This window comes from Struthio camelus, chromosome 1 (assembly GCF_040807025.1).
Source record: "Struthio camelus isolate bStrCam1 chromosome 1, bStrCam1.hap1, whole genome shotgun sequence".
In the NCBI taxonomy this organism is placed as follows: domain Eukaryota; kingdom Metazoa; phylum Chordata; class Aves; order Struthioniformes; family Struthionidae; genus Struthio; species Struthio camelus.
In genome coordinates, this window is record NC_090942.1 from 7,231,545 (window position 1) to 7,249,184 (window position 17,640).

Genomic DNA, 17,640 nt, shown 5'->3' on the forward strand with positions numbered 1-17,640 from the left:
CGGGGGGGCGCCAACGGCCTCACCGGGCGGGGGGAGGGGCAGGCTGCCCGCCCGCCTCAGGCCCTCCCTCGGCCGCCTCGCCAGCCATGGCCGTCGCCGCCCGCCTGTGGCGGCTGCGGGGCGCCCTCGCCGCCCCCCGCGTCGCGGCCTGCAGCAGCAGCAGCGCCTCGGCGGGAGGCGGGCGGCCGCCGCCGGTGGAGGAGCTCACCAGCAGGCGGCAGGCGGGCGGCGTGCGGTGAGCGGGCACCGGGCGCGGCCAGGGGGCTCCGCTGCCCCCCCCCCCCGGGCGGCTGAGGGGAGGGGGGCGCCGCGGCACGAAATGGCGGCGGGGGCGCCGGCAGCGCCCGGTGGCTGCCGCCGCTGGGGCCTCGCCGGGGCCTTCCAGCTTATTGCCCCCCCCCCCCCCCCCCCCGTCGGCTTGTTCCGCCGCGGCGGTGAGGCGCCGACAGAAGGACAGCGCTTCTGTGACAAATTGCCCAGAAACGGGTTTTAGGCGGGGGGCAAAAATCTAACATAAAGAGAGGTCAGGCGTTCATTGGATGCGTCGGAGAAAGGGCCTTCATTCCCGTCCAAAGCCTCATGCACTTAGGAAATACAGATACATTTTAGCGGTGTCAGGAGTTCACCCTTACTTCCGCGGAGGCTTTGCATGCGGTTTTTATGGTAACCCTCTTGTTGTTCCTACAGAAACATTATCTTGAACAACCCAAAGAAAAGAAACGCCCTGTCGCTGCCTATGCTGCAGTCCCTCCGGGAAGACCTCCTGCATGACATCCAAAGCAAAGATCTCAGAGTTATTATCATTTCAGGTATTTCCTTGAGTCAGAGCAGATGGAAGAGAACGGGGTGCGGGGGGACAGAGGGAAAAGGGAGAAGAAACAGGATAATATGGAGTTTAAAGCTACGTGTATCACAGAATTATAGGAAATAGGACAGGAAGGGACTTGCATTTTAGCTTCTATGTTCCTGGCTAGTTGTAAAGAAAACATCTCGTTTGTGCCTTCACCATTCAGACTTTGCTTTCATGCTGTTCTTTCGTATTCTTCTTGCTTTGCACTTTAATACACCTACTTCCTCATTCTTGAACATGACATTAAGAATTGCCTTTTTCTTTTTGTTAATAATTAACATTTCTAACTAGATGCACTGTAGAAACGCTTTTCAAAATGTTCCTATTTCAGTCAGGTGGCGTAGCATGTTCACATAAGCTTCCTTTTTTTCTTTTGTTAAATAATCAGTACGTGAAATAATTGATTTTAAAACTAGATATAAAAGATAGTTTAAACGGAATGTAAACAGGTTCTTGTGGTTGTTCAATTACAGAAGAAACATTTCTAGTTCATGTTTTTTGTGTACAAAAACAGCCCGAGCTTCTATGACTTTTGTTGCCTTCAGTGGCAGGATTGTGGGATCTTAGTAAACAGGGCTTAAAAGGTTTCTTCAAATCAGATGGTCTGTTCCCCCACTCTAAAACCTGCTCTAATCGTAGGATCATCCTGTGTTACCTTTGCCAGTGGTTTGCCAAAACTATTTTTAAAACTCTCCCGCAAAGGAGAGACCATAATATTGAGCACTGATGACCTGCAGATGTAGAAGAACGCTGTCTCTCGGAGCCTATTATAGGTTTCTTCCAGTTAGCTATTTAGCTGTACAGTTTTTAAGTATAATAAAAGCTGAGCTCTTCTTAAGCCATCTTTTTTTTTCCTGTGGTATTTTAAGATAATCTTTTTTCCCCGTTTTGAACATCTAGGAGCTTGATTAACGTAGAATGCTGTAGTTTCCTGTACTGAGAGGGAAACACTGTGCGCATGTGCCTATGTGCATGCACATGAGAATAGAAGTATATTAACTTCACAGAGGTGAGTTTTTCCCTTAAGTATGAAAATCTATCGTCCACTTCCAGCTCTTGGAAGAATGGGTTCCACAGTTTAGACCCAGTATTGTGAAGAACCTGTGTCTTCTATTTTCAAGCTTTCTTTTTTTCCAAGTATGGATGGTTAAATGTACAGAAGGAATAAATACATACATGCAGAATTTCAAAGAGCAGTAAAATAGTGTGTGAAACATTGCAGGCTCTTATTTGGGAGCATGGTAGTTTGGAAATGCAATTTGGTTTGTTTTCTTGCTTTAATTTTAGTTAAAAATAAATTGCATGTTCCTGTTGATTTCCAGTTCCGCTGCTGAGCAGAATGCAAAGGATGACCTCTAAGGAAAAGTAAAAGCTTGTCAGGGGATGCTGTGAATCTTTGACACAGACCTTGCAGTGAATTCTTCTTTAATGAGGCATAAACAGATGTGATTAGTTTCCAGATAGTGTGTTGCTGATCTAACAAGTTGATGTTAAGCTAGTTATCTCTAGATACGTTGTGTTACAATAATCTGGTCTACAAGAAATGAATGCATAAATAAGGTGGTTGTGTCTGCACAGCTGTTGTAGTGGGAAGTATCATGTCCATATAAATATCTGGAAAGCTCTGAAGGTTTCAAAAGCTTCAGATCAGTTTAGTCTTACAGCACATTATCCTTATGAGAGAGGAACACTACTAGGGAGATAGATCAAAACCCCGTTTGTAGGTACACTAAGCTGCCACTTCAGACGAGCAAATCCAAAACGTAGGCCCGTAGAATCCTACTCTGTTCCTGCCCAAGCCCTAGAGAAAGGCACCTAAGTTTCCAGCACTTAAGTCCAAGAGATGTCTGTGCATCTGTTCAGCAGCAGAAACATAATCAGCAGAGTCACCAAAGCCAGAACTGCGCAGAGTTCCCTAGATGACGGTTTGAGCACTGGAAGAGCAGAGGCCCCAACAACCTTTTTGGCTCTCCTCTAGCTGAAAGACCTTCTTGTCCATTGTCGCCTTGAATACCATGACACTAAAATCTTGATGTTTATTTAGCAGAAGTTAATCATTAATTTTGAGTGCAGAGCACTGACTAAACAGGGAATAACTGTAGCTATTGGTCTGAAAGCAGGGCAATCTCTCCTTGCTCCGGCTGACTAGTTTACATTGTGCCAAGAAGCAGTTTAGCACGGTATGTTACGAAAAACCAGACTCAGGAATGTAAAGTGGCTCATTTTTAGCCAAGTTACTTTGGAATGGAAGACAAACTAGGCCTCTAAAAATGTTTATTGGTGTTAGTGTGGTTAAATGTTTCATTGTGGCAATTTAAAATTCTTATGAAAGCCAGTATTGCAGTATTTAGGAGCTCCATGTAAAATTCCCCCCACCTCCTCAAGCCCCTTCCTTTTACCGTTGATAACTCTGTACCTTTAACAAGTAGGGCATTGATACTGCCACTACTTCTGGTTTCGGAAGTAGTTCAGATTGACAACTTTTATTTTTTTCTAACCTCCATTTCATGAAATCCTTTACAGCGGAAGGACCTGTATTTTGTTCTGGTCATGATTTAAAGGAACTGTCAAGTGCAGAAGATGTGAAGCATCATTCCAAAATATTTGAACTTTGTGCAGAGGTAAGCAGTTCTTCACAAATGCCGGCCCCTTTTCCCTGGTATTAAGAGCAAGCAGTGAAATTGGTTTGAGCTGGGACAGCATTGTTCGTCTGCTGGCTGGAGCACAAACTGTTGCTCTGCATTCCCTGCTGTTTGCTGTTCTGTCACTTTAATACCTGATCCTGGTCAAATTATGTTTTGGCTGGATTTCTTTCTCTGTGCGCAAATAAAAGCGCCAGAATGCCAATGTGTAGGTGTCATAGAATATTCCTTACTTTGGCCAGGATTCCTTGCAGCTGAGTATTTGTGTAGTGTCCTTCCTAAAAATACAGGATTATCCGGCTCCATACCACTTGTGATCTAATGTTCCTTCCCAGCATCTAGCTAATAACTCAAGACCAGCTGAAACATCCAAGTAGACAACGTGAAAGCAATATACTGAACACATCTGTGACTTTCTGGTTGGCTGGTCAGCAGAACACACAAGTTCTTGTTGCAGAGGCGCAGCCCAGGAACTCAGGAAGTTAAAGCGAATCCGGGAGCCTTTGGAGTGAATGGCAAAAAGCCCTTTGACTGTAATGACGCTAGAATTTGACCCCTAATCCTGTTCAGTATGACTACAAACAATAATTTTGGGCCTTTTTTCCTAGTTTCTCCAGTAGAAATAATGATGTCCATGCACACTGTCAAGCTCCCTTTATTGATGTTTAACAAATGCTCTAAAAGCTACGTGTGAAAGTTGCCACTGACGGCCCTTTAGCGTAATATGTAGCAATCATCCTTGCAGCTTTCCCTGTATTTCTCACTTACAATTCCCTGCAACTGCAAAGTCAGTATTAAACTGAGGTCTTTGTTCCTTTCTGGTGACAGGACTAATTTGTCATTCAGCCACATTTGTGCCTATCTCTGTGTGGGCAGCGTACTATAATGCTGGCTGTGGAAAACTAAACCATATAGTTTCTGGGTCACAGAACAGGAGAGATCAGATAGAAGACACACGGAATGTATTCCATACAGCATGAAATGAAGAGTTTGTAAATTTCTCACTTTAAGAACCAAAGAAATGTAAATTGTCCCTTACGTATTTCTAGCACCAGGGTTATATGCAGGATTAATGGCTAGTATAGCAATTTAGGTTTTGATTTAATAAAGAAAAAGAGCAAAAAACAACAGAACATCAGTGTGTAGTTAAACATGTTTCTTTGTGAGACTAGAGTCCTATTGTATAGTAAATTGAGTAAGGGAACCATCATTATAAATAAAAAGTGAGGTACCACATTTCAGATAAATATTCCTGAGACCATGAAATTGGCAAAGAAGAAATGAAACGTAAAAGGCAAAATGACACTTGAGGTTTCCCTTTTCTGATGGTGCTGATGCTGGTAATGATACAGTGCTTTACATTTCCTACCTGAGAATCCTAAAGGGATTTAAATTTTTTCTCATAAATCACAACTCAGTGTTATTGTTTTGTAGGAAGAAAGACTTAGTGATTAAATAGTAATGACACTTTACAGACAAACTGAGAAATACGGAAAATAATTTAGGTTTTATGTAGGATCTTAACATAGCTACGTTTTAGTTGTCTGGTAAAGTAATTGACTTTGGTTTTTTGGTCCGTAGAGAGAGACAGGTCCTTTTGAAGGCTTCCAGAAAGGGGAGTATGTCTTTCCAAATTTAGATACCTAAGTAAAGTAGAATGGATCCTGTCCTAAATAACATGCCCACAACATTGTCGACTAGTGGGTCCAGGGCATTGGACTGGTATTCAGGAAGCTTGGTTTCCATGTGTGTCTGTGACCGGTAATCTAGGGTAGGTCATCTCAGCTGCTATGCCTCTGATTCCCCGTGTGTATGACGGAGCTAGCAGCACTATATAATGCAGTATCCAAGAACTCGGCACGCTCCACACACGAGTCTGAGACAGGTGTGAATATCATCTCACCAGAGCCTTTTCAAAAACAAAACCATGAGTACCAAGGATTTTTTAAAAAGCATTTGATTTTAAATTTTTAAAACCACAAAGAGTACTCTCTATGTGTTTCTTTGCACACATGCACATACTCTTACTTGTGTGTTGTTTATTTTCAAGTTGCACTGAAAATTGTTTTTAAACAAAGATAGAAAAACTGAGACAAAGGCTGGCCAAATTCAAAACTGAATTTAGGTAATTTTACCCAAGGGACATAAAACTTGCAAGGCTTCGTCCGTTGGAGAAAATGAATTAGCAAATGAAAACTTGTTATCTTGCTACACTGTGCTAATATGAGAATTCTTTAATCCAGGTAATGACAGTAATCAGTTAAATAGCATTCTGTATCTGCAACCATTAAAATTAGGTGAGTTTCATCACCACTTTATGGAAGAAGAAGCTGACTTAGAAAAGCTAGACACATTCATCCCTCTTAATTTCAGCTATCTACAAGCTGGCTATCCAGCCTCAGAAAATGCGTCACGCTGCACGCAGTTCCTTGCTACAGAGACTTTTATTACACAGTCAGTTTTCCAGTGCAGGCGGTAATGAAGGTGGGGGTGGTTTGTCTTGGATACACATCTTACCTCAGCTGGGAACACGTGCTCTGCAGTGCAGACACCCAAGCTCCATGCGGCTCTAATACGAGCGTCTCTGCCATTCATTCTCGTGCTTTCCATTTCCATTGGGGCTACCAGGACTAACCAGTGCTACATAAGCACAGCTATGCAGCCAGCATTGTTTTTGTGCGTTACGGCAGACTGAGGCAGGTTTTGCAAGGAGAGCTTATATCTTTCATTAAACTCCAATTCATAAAGCTGGGAAATACAAACAGTGACCTCAGGCATGTGAAGCAACTGCAAGTTTTAGAACATTCAGTGCTGAAACTTCATTGGCTAACTGACCGCTTTCTTTTCTGCATACAGGTTATGACTTTAATCCAGAAGCTTCCAGTACCTGTGATTGCCAAAGTAAATGGCTTGGCTACAGCAGCAGGCTGTCAACTAGTGGCAAGCTGTGACATTGCAGTGGCAAGTGAGAAATCCCAGTTTGCTACTCCTGGTGTAAACATCGGGCTGTTCTGCTCCACACCGGCTGTGGCCTTGGGCAGATCTCTTCCGAGAAAGGTAGGCTTCCTTCCCAGTTATTCTTCCCAGGTTTGCAGGAAGTAGGATCCAGTGAGGAGTTCTAGTTCCGTTGACTAAACTTCATTTTCTGCAGTAAAACATTCAAAACACTTCATTACCAAAAACATATTCAGAACAAATCCTTTGGACTGGGATGAAGTAAGAAAGGGATGACCTCCGCTCAGGGAAAGCCGCTTCCTACCATTCTGATTTCAGTCAGCAGGGACTCTCAGCAGCAGCAGCAGACCAGCACAGCAGTCTCTTTCCTTTCCAACAGACAACTCTGTGCTTTAGACAAAGATGTTGCCCCCCGATGAGAAACCCCTGCAAACTCAGGATAGCAGTCCCACTGGGGTGTCAGTTCTTGCCAGGCAGCGACATTTCATTGTCAGCATGCTCTGCCTGGGTTTAGATCAAGACGCTTTAAATAGTATCTCAAACCTTCATGTACCTCCGTCCTGCTTTATTTCCTACTGATTGTGACTACGCATCTCTCACTGCATAAACAATAGTATGATCTGTAAAGCCTTGACTGAGAAATGAAATTTTAAGTTCTGATCCAGTTAGATTGAAGTGGGCAGGCTCCTGTTCTTCAAGATCAGCAGGGCACTGCTGAGATGCAAGGACTTACCTGCACAGATCCAATTGCTGGATAAAAGCTTTAACTTTAATTTGCCATCATGTATAATGCCATCATGTTCAAATATAGCCTATTTGTGCTTTTGAAAAAGTGTGCTAGACTGTACAGGTATAGCTGTTTCTGAATTAGTATTTCTGATTTTACAGTTATCTTTTTAAAATGTGCAGGGTGTACTTTTCTCCGTGCTACCTTTCAGAGTAGCAAGAAATTTTCCTGCAGTTCTCAGGATTACTGATTTTAGCTCTTACCAAATGAAATGTTGCCCAGATGATGGTCTGTAGCTAACACAGCAAAGATGCTAATAAGGATAATCGAGTCTTACAATTCATGGTATCAGCCAATTGCATCTGGAGTCATGGAAGAAACTTTTCAGTGTATGTATAGCTTCAAATAGTCGGCTGAATATTTGGATATTTTTATTTGAAACCTCAGGTATAGGATGCTGGAAGCAACAGGAGACTTGGTTTGGTACAGTTATAAGAGGGATGTATTTAAAAACACCCAGACCAAACTTAAACTAAGACAGGTATTTTCAAAAACTATATATTGACTTAGGAAATCTGTTTATTTACTATTATACTCTGAGTTGAAAATACTGAGTTCAGTTCATTTGACTTAGTGATACTAAGTCATGGATACTTAGTCATTTGACTTAGTGTCTGCATCTTTCTTGATTCCTACTGCAATCACTAGAGATTCTGAGCTTTTGAAAAGAAACCCAGATGCATCAGCCTAGGACAGCATTTCTGAGAAGTGGGCAGTTCTGAGAAAAGGCCCGTTCTAAACCCAGTCCTTCCCTTGTAGAAGTCTCTTAACATTTCCCTGATGGTTTCAAAGGCCAAACATTTTGAACCTTACATTTGCCAAAACAGCAACTTGCACTTGAAGGACGAAACTGAAATTCCTCAAAACAAACCAAAGCAATAGGGAAGCTGAATATACTCAATATGATTTTTTTTTTTTCCCTCTTGTTTCAGGTGGCATTAGAGATGCTTTTCACAGGTGAACCTCTTTCTGCTCAAGAAGCATTAATGCATGGGCTTGTCAGCAAGGTGGTACCAGAAGACAAGCTAGAAGAAGAGACCATGAAAATCTCTCAGAAGATATGCAAAAGCAGCAAGTCTGTCCTGGCATTGGGGAAAGCCACCTTTTACAGACAGATGACACAGGACCTTGATACTGCTTATAAAATAACTGCCCAGGTCATGGTAGACAATCTGACTTTGAGAGATGGGCAGGAAGGTATTGAAGCCTTTATTCAGAAACGTAAGCCCGTCTGGTCACATTCTCTGGACCAGAAGAAATGAATCTTGTTTCTAAGCTAAGCTTAGCTGCACTTCGTGATTCTCCACACAGTTGCCTTTGGGAACTATATTTTGCTGTTACTGAAAGTAAAACTTCTCTTATATATGCCAAAGCCACAATAAATTCTTTCTAAGTATATAATAAATTTTAAAAAGATCAAACCAAACAGGCCTTTTTAGCAGTGAAACTCGTCTAATAACATTTTATATGTTCCCGGTTACTTAGGGCATCACAGGGATCAGAAGAGTGCCCAGATCACCCCGTTCAGTACCTGTCCCCTATTCTGTATGAGAATTTCCATTTGTTGTTATTAACAGAGAAATAAAGGGTTTAGATTCATTCCAGAGAGGACAGTTGCACAAAGATATATTGTAACTGATTCCACTATTAATGCTGTTCAGGATGATAACAGACAAAAGCCTGTAACAGAAGCCCATTTCTCCATATGAATATATCTGTTTATGAACCTTATGTACTACTAGTTTGTCTCCCTCAGCAAATGCTGTTTTTTCCCCTTCAGTTCAAACTAGTGCTGTGGCCGTTCCAGCTCTATGGCATTTTGCTGGTGGATCCAGTGAGGCCGAGCATGGCTTGGGAAGTTCAGTGTTGCAAAGGACACGCTGCAAAATATGCAGCCTGTAGGCTGCAGCAGAGAATCTCACGTGGTAGTTTTTGACCGAGCCATACCTTTCAGGATATACATCTTCGGTTTGCCACAGAATCATAGGCATGTTGGTTGGAAAGTCCAATGTCATAGTTAAAGCAGGACTTTCACCAATACGGGAACAGGTCAGCCACATGACAGCCTCCAAGGAGGAGATTACACTGCCCCCCTGGGTAAGCTGTTCCAGTGCAGCACCACCTGGTTTCCTGGTGGAAAAGATTTGTCTTAATGGCCAGTCAGGGTATGGCCATTAACCCTTGTTACGTTATCTGCCATTATTAAGAAAATGTTGGCTCCGTCCTCTTTGTAACTGCTTTTCCAGGAGTCACAGGCTGCTATTAGACCACCCTTAGACTCCTCTGTGCCAGCTCCCTCAGCTTTCCTTGGAGGTCATGTTCTCTAGGTTACCATCTCGGTAGTTCTCCATTGAACCCTTTTCAGTATCTTAACATCCCTTTTTCAGTTAGTGTGCCAAAACTGGACAGTATTCAAAATGTGTCCTCACCAGTGCTGAGCAGGGGGGAATAATAAATTCCCTCAAATCTGCTGGGCGCTTTCAGCCAGTCCGTATTGCTCAGGATGCATTTTGCCTTATTTGTGATGAGAGCGCACTGTTGGCCTCATATTCAGTTTGGCATCCACTGTAACCTCGGTTTACTTTTCAGCAGGACTGCCACTCCTGTGGCAACCTGTACTGGTGCGTGGGGTTGTTCTGCCCCAGGTGCAGAACCTTGCATTTCGCCTTAGTTTATGAAGGTCCTTCTTGATTGAAGCTGGGCTATTCAGTGAGTGTGTCAGTCATACTCAGCGTGAAAAGAAGGCGATTTCCAGTTCTCCTGCTATTCTTAATTTTAAAAAGGGAAACTTCAACTGTAAGTTACCACTAAAAATAGTTCCTCCCTATTGGAATGTGAAAAAATGTGGATCATTGGGAATAGCTGTTTTAAAACTATGAAATTCTATTGTAATCACGAAGGAAGAGTTGGGTAAAATTTATGTAAACTCACACAGTTTATATATGTTATGGACTGTTTATGAACAGGTGAGAGAGAGAAGGGTTAAATCTGGGGCCAGCTAACCTTCATGATGTCCTTTTTTAATACAGTAAATAATGTAATTTTAATACAGATGCTGCGCTTAGGCTATGTTCCCACATGCTGCTCTAAGAGCATTAGGAAAGAGTAAATTGTTTTTAAAAATATTTATATTTAATGGGTATCTTGCAACTACTCAGCAAATCTCTACTGGCTCTTTTGTTCCGGGCTTTTAGGAATAAGTACATTAACTGATTTTTGCAGAACAGTGCTCTTTCCAGCTAACTGCAAAATGGTTTCAGTGGCCATCTTAAAACATGAGTGACAGTTTAGATGAGCACATTCTTTCAGATATTTAGAAATCCTCTTTCTGCCATGGATTGCCATCCACACAAGGAAGGGGTTGGCGTTACTATTAAGTCTTGGTTATAATTTTTGAAGAAAAAAATCTGCATTTTTTTAAAATAATTTCTTCATTTGAAACAGTTTTACTGAGATAAAATCAAATTCTGGTCATCCCTGCACATGAGTGTGTTGACTTTGAATAGCCTACTTACGTAAGGCAGGCAGACGTAGAGCCTAAGAACCTAGTCTTACAAAGACACATAGGTAGGCTCAGCGTTGCTCACTGCGAGCAGACTGTGCTGTTAATGGAAGTGCTATGTAAAGTTAAGAACAGGCACGCTTTAGCAAGACGAAATGGCGATGGGAGGGGAAGTTAAGTACCTGGGAAGGGTGCACTGGTTGTTTCTCGGCTAGACAGAGGGTAGGAGCGTTTTGTTAGCATTGGCTTTCCATGTAAAAGACCAGAGCCCGCGATGCCTCGAGCCCCTTCGCAATTCAAATCTATGGAAGCGGAGCAAGCGCAGCGCTGTGGAGGGCTGAGTGCAGACTCGTAGGAATACAGCTTTTCTAGGGTCATGGTTTTTTCAGACTAATGCACAGGTGTATCAAGAGGCATGACAAACATTTGTGTTGTGCTTTGAGATCTCTAAGAGAAAAATTTTGTAAGTCCCAGTTCTCACTGTATTTGTTTGTACTAATTCATGCAGTCAAGCAATTATGTAATTAGGAATCATCAGTTCCAAAATTGGTGGCGTCCCTAGGAAAATCTCCCTGTTGCTTGAACTGCTAAATAGAGATAGGTTTCAGAGGGCTTTAGAACATTCCTGTACAGGCCCCTACAGATTGACAAAGCAACAACGTTTTTCATTTCTGACCTGTGTGTGATTTTTTATTTTTGTCTATGTTGGCTTTATTACTTAATTTAATGGATTCACAGGCTGTTCCTGGGAAACAGAGTGGTTCCAGAATTGTTAATTCCTGCAGCCAGGAAACAGCAAAGCAAATGATAGAGTGGGAGCCCTACCGCTGTGGCTCTCTGCTGCCTGAGGAGAGAGTTTGTCCTAAAATAGCTAGGAGTCTGTCCCTTGTCACCCCATTCATTTTTTGTTAAAGAATCTGCTCTGCAGCCATGTCTGCCAGGTAATTAGCCTAGTTTCAAGTGACCCTAAATAGCACGTGGCATACACTCAGCCATCTCTGAAACTAAGTAGCCTCCTTCTGTGTGGAGCCTCTAGGATGCAGCTTATCACTGCAAATGACAGAAAGGGACAAGCTTTCAACTAATATGCACAGGAACAGCTGGAATGGAAAAAATGGTAGAGAAAATGCAAGCAAGGAATTGCCACTATGAATATAATGAACCATGTAGCCAAGTGCTGTGCCACAGAGTGTCAGTGAAGTAGAGGCCTTAGAAGAATGCCCTTCAGCCTTTACCTGGAAATTTTAGGCAAGGTATGCAGGCAAAATCTGGAGGATGTGATCGTATCATCACTTCTGATGTAGCTTCACGCTCCGCTCAGCAACAAGGCAACAAACAAGCCAGGGTGCAGAGATCGTCACAGTAACATCCAGCGTAAGGTTATTATTCCTAATTCATGGATTCTGCCTCACCCCATCATTCGGGGGATATATGCCGATGATACATTTAACAGAGGCCTCAGCATGATGGGCAAGATATTTGTTATCTTCCACAATCCACAGAGCTGGAGAGCAGGCTGGGGCTCAGTGTTCACTGGGATTATATATGAGCTTCATGGCAGTCTGTGGTTTTCTTAAGGTCAGCCAACTGAGAACTCAGCTGAGTGGATAAGAATCAGTTTTGTGTTGGTTTGAAATAATCTCCTGTAGCTGTGGAGGGAGAAGCTTGAAAATATATACAACAAAGGCAGAAAAAGTGAGACTTGGCTAATATTAAAAATACATGATTAACTCATTGGCAAAAGTCAGCATAATAGTTTTTGTCGTCCAGCTCAGGGGTTTTGAACATTTGGATGGCAATACCGTGTCCTTCACAGAATCGCCTTTGGGTAATTCCTCTGTTGTCATTCCTGTATTACAGATGGGGAAATTGAGGCCAAATGTGTTCTGCTCAAGGTCTCACAGTAAGCCGGTGGCATTGTGACAATGACGTCCGGGATGCCGACACCTGCTCCTTGTCCTTCTTCAGCAGCAAAGTCTTCAGTGAAATCAGCAGACATGCAGGATGATTGCACGCTCTGAAAAGACTGCAAAAGCTTCTGAGCAGGAATTATGAGCTACTGCCTCAAAGGCCCCGTGCTTGACATTTATTGTCTTTTTGATGAATGTGGGATAATTTTACTGTCAACAGTTTCTCATTAGGAGCCCAGCAATGTTCTTTCTGACCATTATCTTGCTCAATATCACATGGGGTTGCCACAGAGAGCAGAGATTTTATGTAAAACCCATCTATCTCTGTAGCTGCAAAATGTTCTAATAATTCTGCATTTAAATAATTTCGTGGAAATGCTGGCTGCCTCCTCTAAGCGATAAGGAGTATAGACAAATGGCTAAATTTCCATGAAGACCTAAAGCTATTGGACAAACCTCATACTGCAATGAGTGGGATTCATTTGTCTTGATTTCACTGGCCTTGCACCTAGGTTATACTAATTCTGAATTTACCCACTGGGAAGTGGGTTCCTATCCTGTTTTACACGTTTTTTAAAGGATACTCACTTAGAGGGAAGAAACAGTAGAGCTATACTGTTCACATTCCCAGTTGTATGATGTGCAGTTTCCTAGCTCCTTTTTGACAATATTAGGAATATGTGTCTTGTAAAACGTATAGCTTTCATAAAAAGAAAACAGTATAGAAATGTACCCCTAATGCAATTAGTTACTTGAAAAGGTGAAAATCATTCATTAACCTTTGATGCTGCCAGCTATATTAATTTTCATTATATATGACTTTTACAGTGTTAATATTTATTTTCAACATTTGGATCCTGGAGCCATGTGATAATGGGAACATCTGAGGGTCGTTGTACTTTTGATTATTTTCTGTTGTTATAGCAAAAAATGGAAAATGAAACGCCTAGAGTCTAAAAATTAGACGATGAAATAAAGAATCAAATTTGTACTACTAAAATGTAAGCCTGTTTCACGGGTTTTGGAATCTTGATCCATGATTTTTGAACAGTGCCAGCAACATAGACATTCTGATATTTTAACATAGGCTTGTCCTAGCTTCTTCATAGAATGGACTTTCATTTTTTCCCTTTAGCCAGCTACAGTGCTTTAAATCTGCGTAGGCTGAAACTTGTAATACTCTGAGTTAACTGAAAATAAGAAACATTTCTGTAGCTTAGGTCAAATCACAGCCAAGCTCTTTAAACTAACTTCCTCAGAAGTGAAGTTAACCTGATGGATTTAAGACAGATGTAGGTAAGACACTTGATCCCTTCCGCCGATCCTGCTGAAGGGAAACCACCTCCAGAAGAGGCAGAACAGGGATGGATGGCAACATCTTAGACTACTGCAGCTTGGCTCATTAGAGTCATCTGTCAGCGCAATCTGATGTAATGGGTCATGTCTAAGAGAATGGAAGCTGTAGCTGTAGTCTGCCTTCTGAAGGAGTTTTTAAGGACAAATTAACTCCAATAAGAGAATGCTGACATTCAGGCTGCCTCAGCTACTGATGACGGTGAAGGCGTTAGGTCTTCCAAAGTGCCACTCAGATTCTGTTGCAGACCTGTCCTTCTCTAAACAATTACAGCGGATGAAAATATTTTTGGAAAGATGAGTGATGTTTTCCCTGTTAACTCTCCCCCGTCAATGTCAAGGGTAATGTGATAAATACCTGTTCCAGTCTTCTCCACTTTCTGGCCCCAAATCACTCTCAGTTTGGACACTGAGTGATGCTTCTGGGAAGAAGCAATAAAGAATTAGTAAGACATATATAGAATATGGGGGAAGGGAGAAAGCAAACGAATACATAGTCATTCTCCTAATGTGGCCTTCAGTCTAGATATGATAGAGTAATTTTTTGTACTTGTTTAAACAAATACACACTTCATGGAGTTACTTCTATAGCAAAAGCCTCTATGCTGTGTGGTAGGATATAGTATAAACATATGCACGGCCAATAGTTATGAGTTAGCCTCCCTTTCCTCTCAAGGCCTCACTAGATCAGATTAGAAATAATATTTTTTTAAATGATTGTGCTTTTTCTTGCCTTTTTTTTTGTTTCTGAGTCCTTAGTGTGAAGTCAAAACAAGTTTCCCATTTTTTTCTCTCCCCTTTGCAGTTTTTTTTTTTTTTAAATTAATGCTGAGATTCTTATATAACTACACAGATCTGACAACCTTTACAAAATACCACATATCACGGTTTAACAACTGGTAACATTCACATAAATACCGGAGTGTTTGGTACTCTGTAGGAAATCATCAGGTTTTAATGCAAAACCCATAAGAGATGTAACAGATGAAAGAGCAGGGTATTGAGAGAATTTGATTCTCTGGAAGAAGGCCCTGCAGGAGAAAAATTCTGAGGTTCAGGGAACTCTGTGGATTTTTACATCAAAATGTTTATTCAGCTGGAAGGATATGGAGTTTGTTTTTTCCTGCCCACAGTGTGGGCTGAGGCATGGACTCCTTTTACAGCACAGCCTCAGTGCACTGGGACATGCTACAGCAGCAGGATCATCTGGACTGTAAAGGTCTCGCCACACACTTCCTGCCCATTCTCTTCTGTCTAGCTTACCCCACTGGCAAACATTCCCAAGCTTCCTTAGGAAGGTTTCCTTCACACAGCCTTCTGCCCGCACTGTTCTTTATAACTGGGAAGAAACTGTGGTTCATCGGAGGCTGAACTAGGTTCTGATGCACTAACGGTGGCAGATGGTCACCACCTCTGCTACAGCAACCCTGTGTAGTCCTGCATGAGTGCATAAAGAACAGGCAGCTGTCTTGACTGAGTGGTTCAAGGCCGTCACACCTTGTATCTGGCTTTGTATGGCAACTAGGCTCGAGGACTTGCAGTCTAAGAAAGGGGACTTCACACTAGCACCACCCAAACTGCCCTTCAACCCCGATTTGCTTATCATAACCCTTCCCCAGAGCACCAGTGCAGAGAACTGGGAAACTGACCTGGAATGTACGCCCTTTTCATTGGGACCAGCAAGAGCATTTACAGAAGCCCCTTGTACATTGACCTGAGATTCCTGTTAATTATCAATAATACGACTCGGCAGTATTGTTGTTATTATTATTGCCACACCGCTACAGTTCGGGAATTGAAATTTTGATGTCTCCTCCCCATATTTGGGCTTGGAAACTGTGATCTTAATTGCTCAAAGCATGAACTTCTGCTGCTTGGATTAGGGGAAGAGTATTTGTCTGGCCACAAGAGAAAAGTTCTATCCTTTGTATAGCCTGTGAAAAAAGAATATACTTAGTGTAGTATAACGGAAGTTGTCAAAGATAACAGACTCCTCTTCGTTTGCTGTCCGTAGATGCTCCTGTAAGCTTTTAGTCTCCTTCGGTGTGAATATTTATTCAGAATAGACAACCCAGGAACATTTCTGCGGACCGCCTGAAACCTTTCTGAGGCACTGGTCACCTGAAATAGAACACCAATTTATTAAGATATCTACTCGCTACTACCAAACTACTCAAATCCAAAGAGTAAATTTTACCACAGTAAAAGTCCCGGTGAAGAGCTCAGTAGCAGTTCATAGGCTAAAAAAAATCTATTAAACTGTCTTAGCCCTTCCTGTCCCGTTCATCACTGCAATATTTAAATACATTCCTATAAGCCATTTGTTAGATAATTCTGAAACATAAACAAAAGAAAAAGCCCATGTGTTTAAAGCCCTGGATCAGAACCAAAAAAACCCTGGATTCACTTCCTGGCTTTCTTACAAAACTGCAGAATGACCTTGGACAAGCATATTTGATAGAGGCAGAAAAAAACCATACAACTGTCTAGTCCAGCCTCCTGTTATCACAGGTCATTGCTTCTGGCCTGCTTACCCTAAACTGGTGTTTGACTGAAGTGCAACCTTGTTTGAGCTGAACAAGTACATAGCCTTAAAAAAGAAGAAGAAGAACATGTCAACAGTATGATCCTTTCTTCTTGCAGCTAGAACCTGAGCCTTATTTCTGCTTCAAACTCATCTACAGCTTCTAGGCAGGGTTAAAGAGGGCTGCCGTTTTGTGAGCTTGGCTTGATCTTTCAGTAGCTCAGCAACCTATTCATAAAATGGGGCTGATCATTCTTTTTGTTCCTACCCTTTGCCCAGCTTCTCTCTGTGGACTGCAAGCTCTCTAGGGGAAAACCGGCTCTCACTATGTGCACGCTCAGTGACTTGCACAACAGCCTTTTCACCTGGGACTCATCTTTGATGCACGATGAGTGATTCATGGCATCGAAGTTACAACAGTGGGGAAAGACACACAACATGAAGCAACATCAAACCAAATTCTCTGCCTGAGAGAGGTTCCTTACAGTTTACCAAAGAGCCTCAGAATTCCTTGTTTGAGCTACAGCAGGAAATATTTACTTTGAAAGCGAAGGCACTATGTAGCAAACTGTCAGCAGAGGGCAATAACAGCTCACATCGCAAAGCAACTCCCGGTTATTGTGTTATGCCAGTTCTGCCAGTGGTGTTTTTCTACTTAACTGCTCAAAGGGGATGAGCCATGATTTAATCACACAGTTCTTGGCCCAGCATGTGTGAGAGAGCGCTCCTGTAAGTCAAGAACTTACATGGGTCTAAATTCTCTTCTCTTCCACTTTTCCTGCAGCTTTTTTCTTTGCATCCTCTGATTATGCTGGGGGACTGGTTGCAATCTGATAGTTCAGAAGGGTTATTAGGTACCAAATTATAGAAACATCGCCGGAAGCAAGAGCTGACCATGCTCTGCCCTAAATACCCCTGAGAAACACAGATGTGACCCGGACTGTTCAGTTGAGAACAGTTTGGGAAAGCCTGGCTGTTCTAGGCTTTCTAGGGCGTTTTAGCTTTAGATCCAGCTGAGGTTGTACAGCACTGCATCAGGTTAGTATGAGGCTCTGGAGGGAATGGGTGATTTGCAAAGACATTCCAGGAGAGCAGGTCTCCATACCCAGCAGAAGAG

At 42.4% G+C, this 17,640-nt stretch overlaps 1 protein-coding gene across 1 annotated transcript; it reads left to right on the plus strand.

Annotated features, from left to right (window-relative positions):
• The first annotated feature begins 33 nt into the window (after positions 1-33).
• ECHDC3 (enoyl-CoA hydratase domain containing 3) lies at positions 34-8,660 on the plus strand. Its single transcript, XM_068911098.1, has 5 exons — positions 34-235; positions 688-809; positions 3,374-3,471; positions 6,349-6,549; positions 8,167-8,660. Exons 1-5 carry the CDS (start codon positions 87-89, stop codon positions 8,494-8,496), a joined length of 900 nt encoding a protein of 299 aa, XP_068767199.1. The 5' UTR covers positions 34-86; the 3' UTR covers positions 8,497-8,660.
• Positions 8,661-17,640: the final 8,980 nt, after the last annotated feature.

What these genes read in the sequence shown, in the direction of transcription:
- ECHDC3 (XM_068911098.1), top strand. Translation starts at nt 87, where the DNA reads ATGGCCGTCGCCGCCCGCCTGTGGCGGCTGCGGGGCGCCCTCGCCGCC. An exon ending in CGGCAGGCGGGCGGCGTGCG is followed by an intron (nt 236 to 687) that starts GTGAGCGGGCAC and finishes TTGTTCCTACAG; the next exon opens with AAACATTATCTTGAACAACC. An exon ending in GCAGATCTCTTCCGAGAAAG is followed by an intron (nt 6,550 to 8,166) that starts GTAGGCTTCCTT and finishes CTCTTGTTTCAG; the next exon opens with GTGGCATTAGAGATGCTTTT.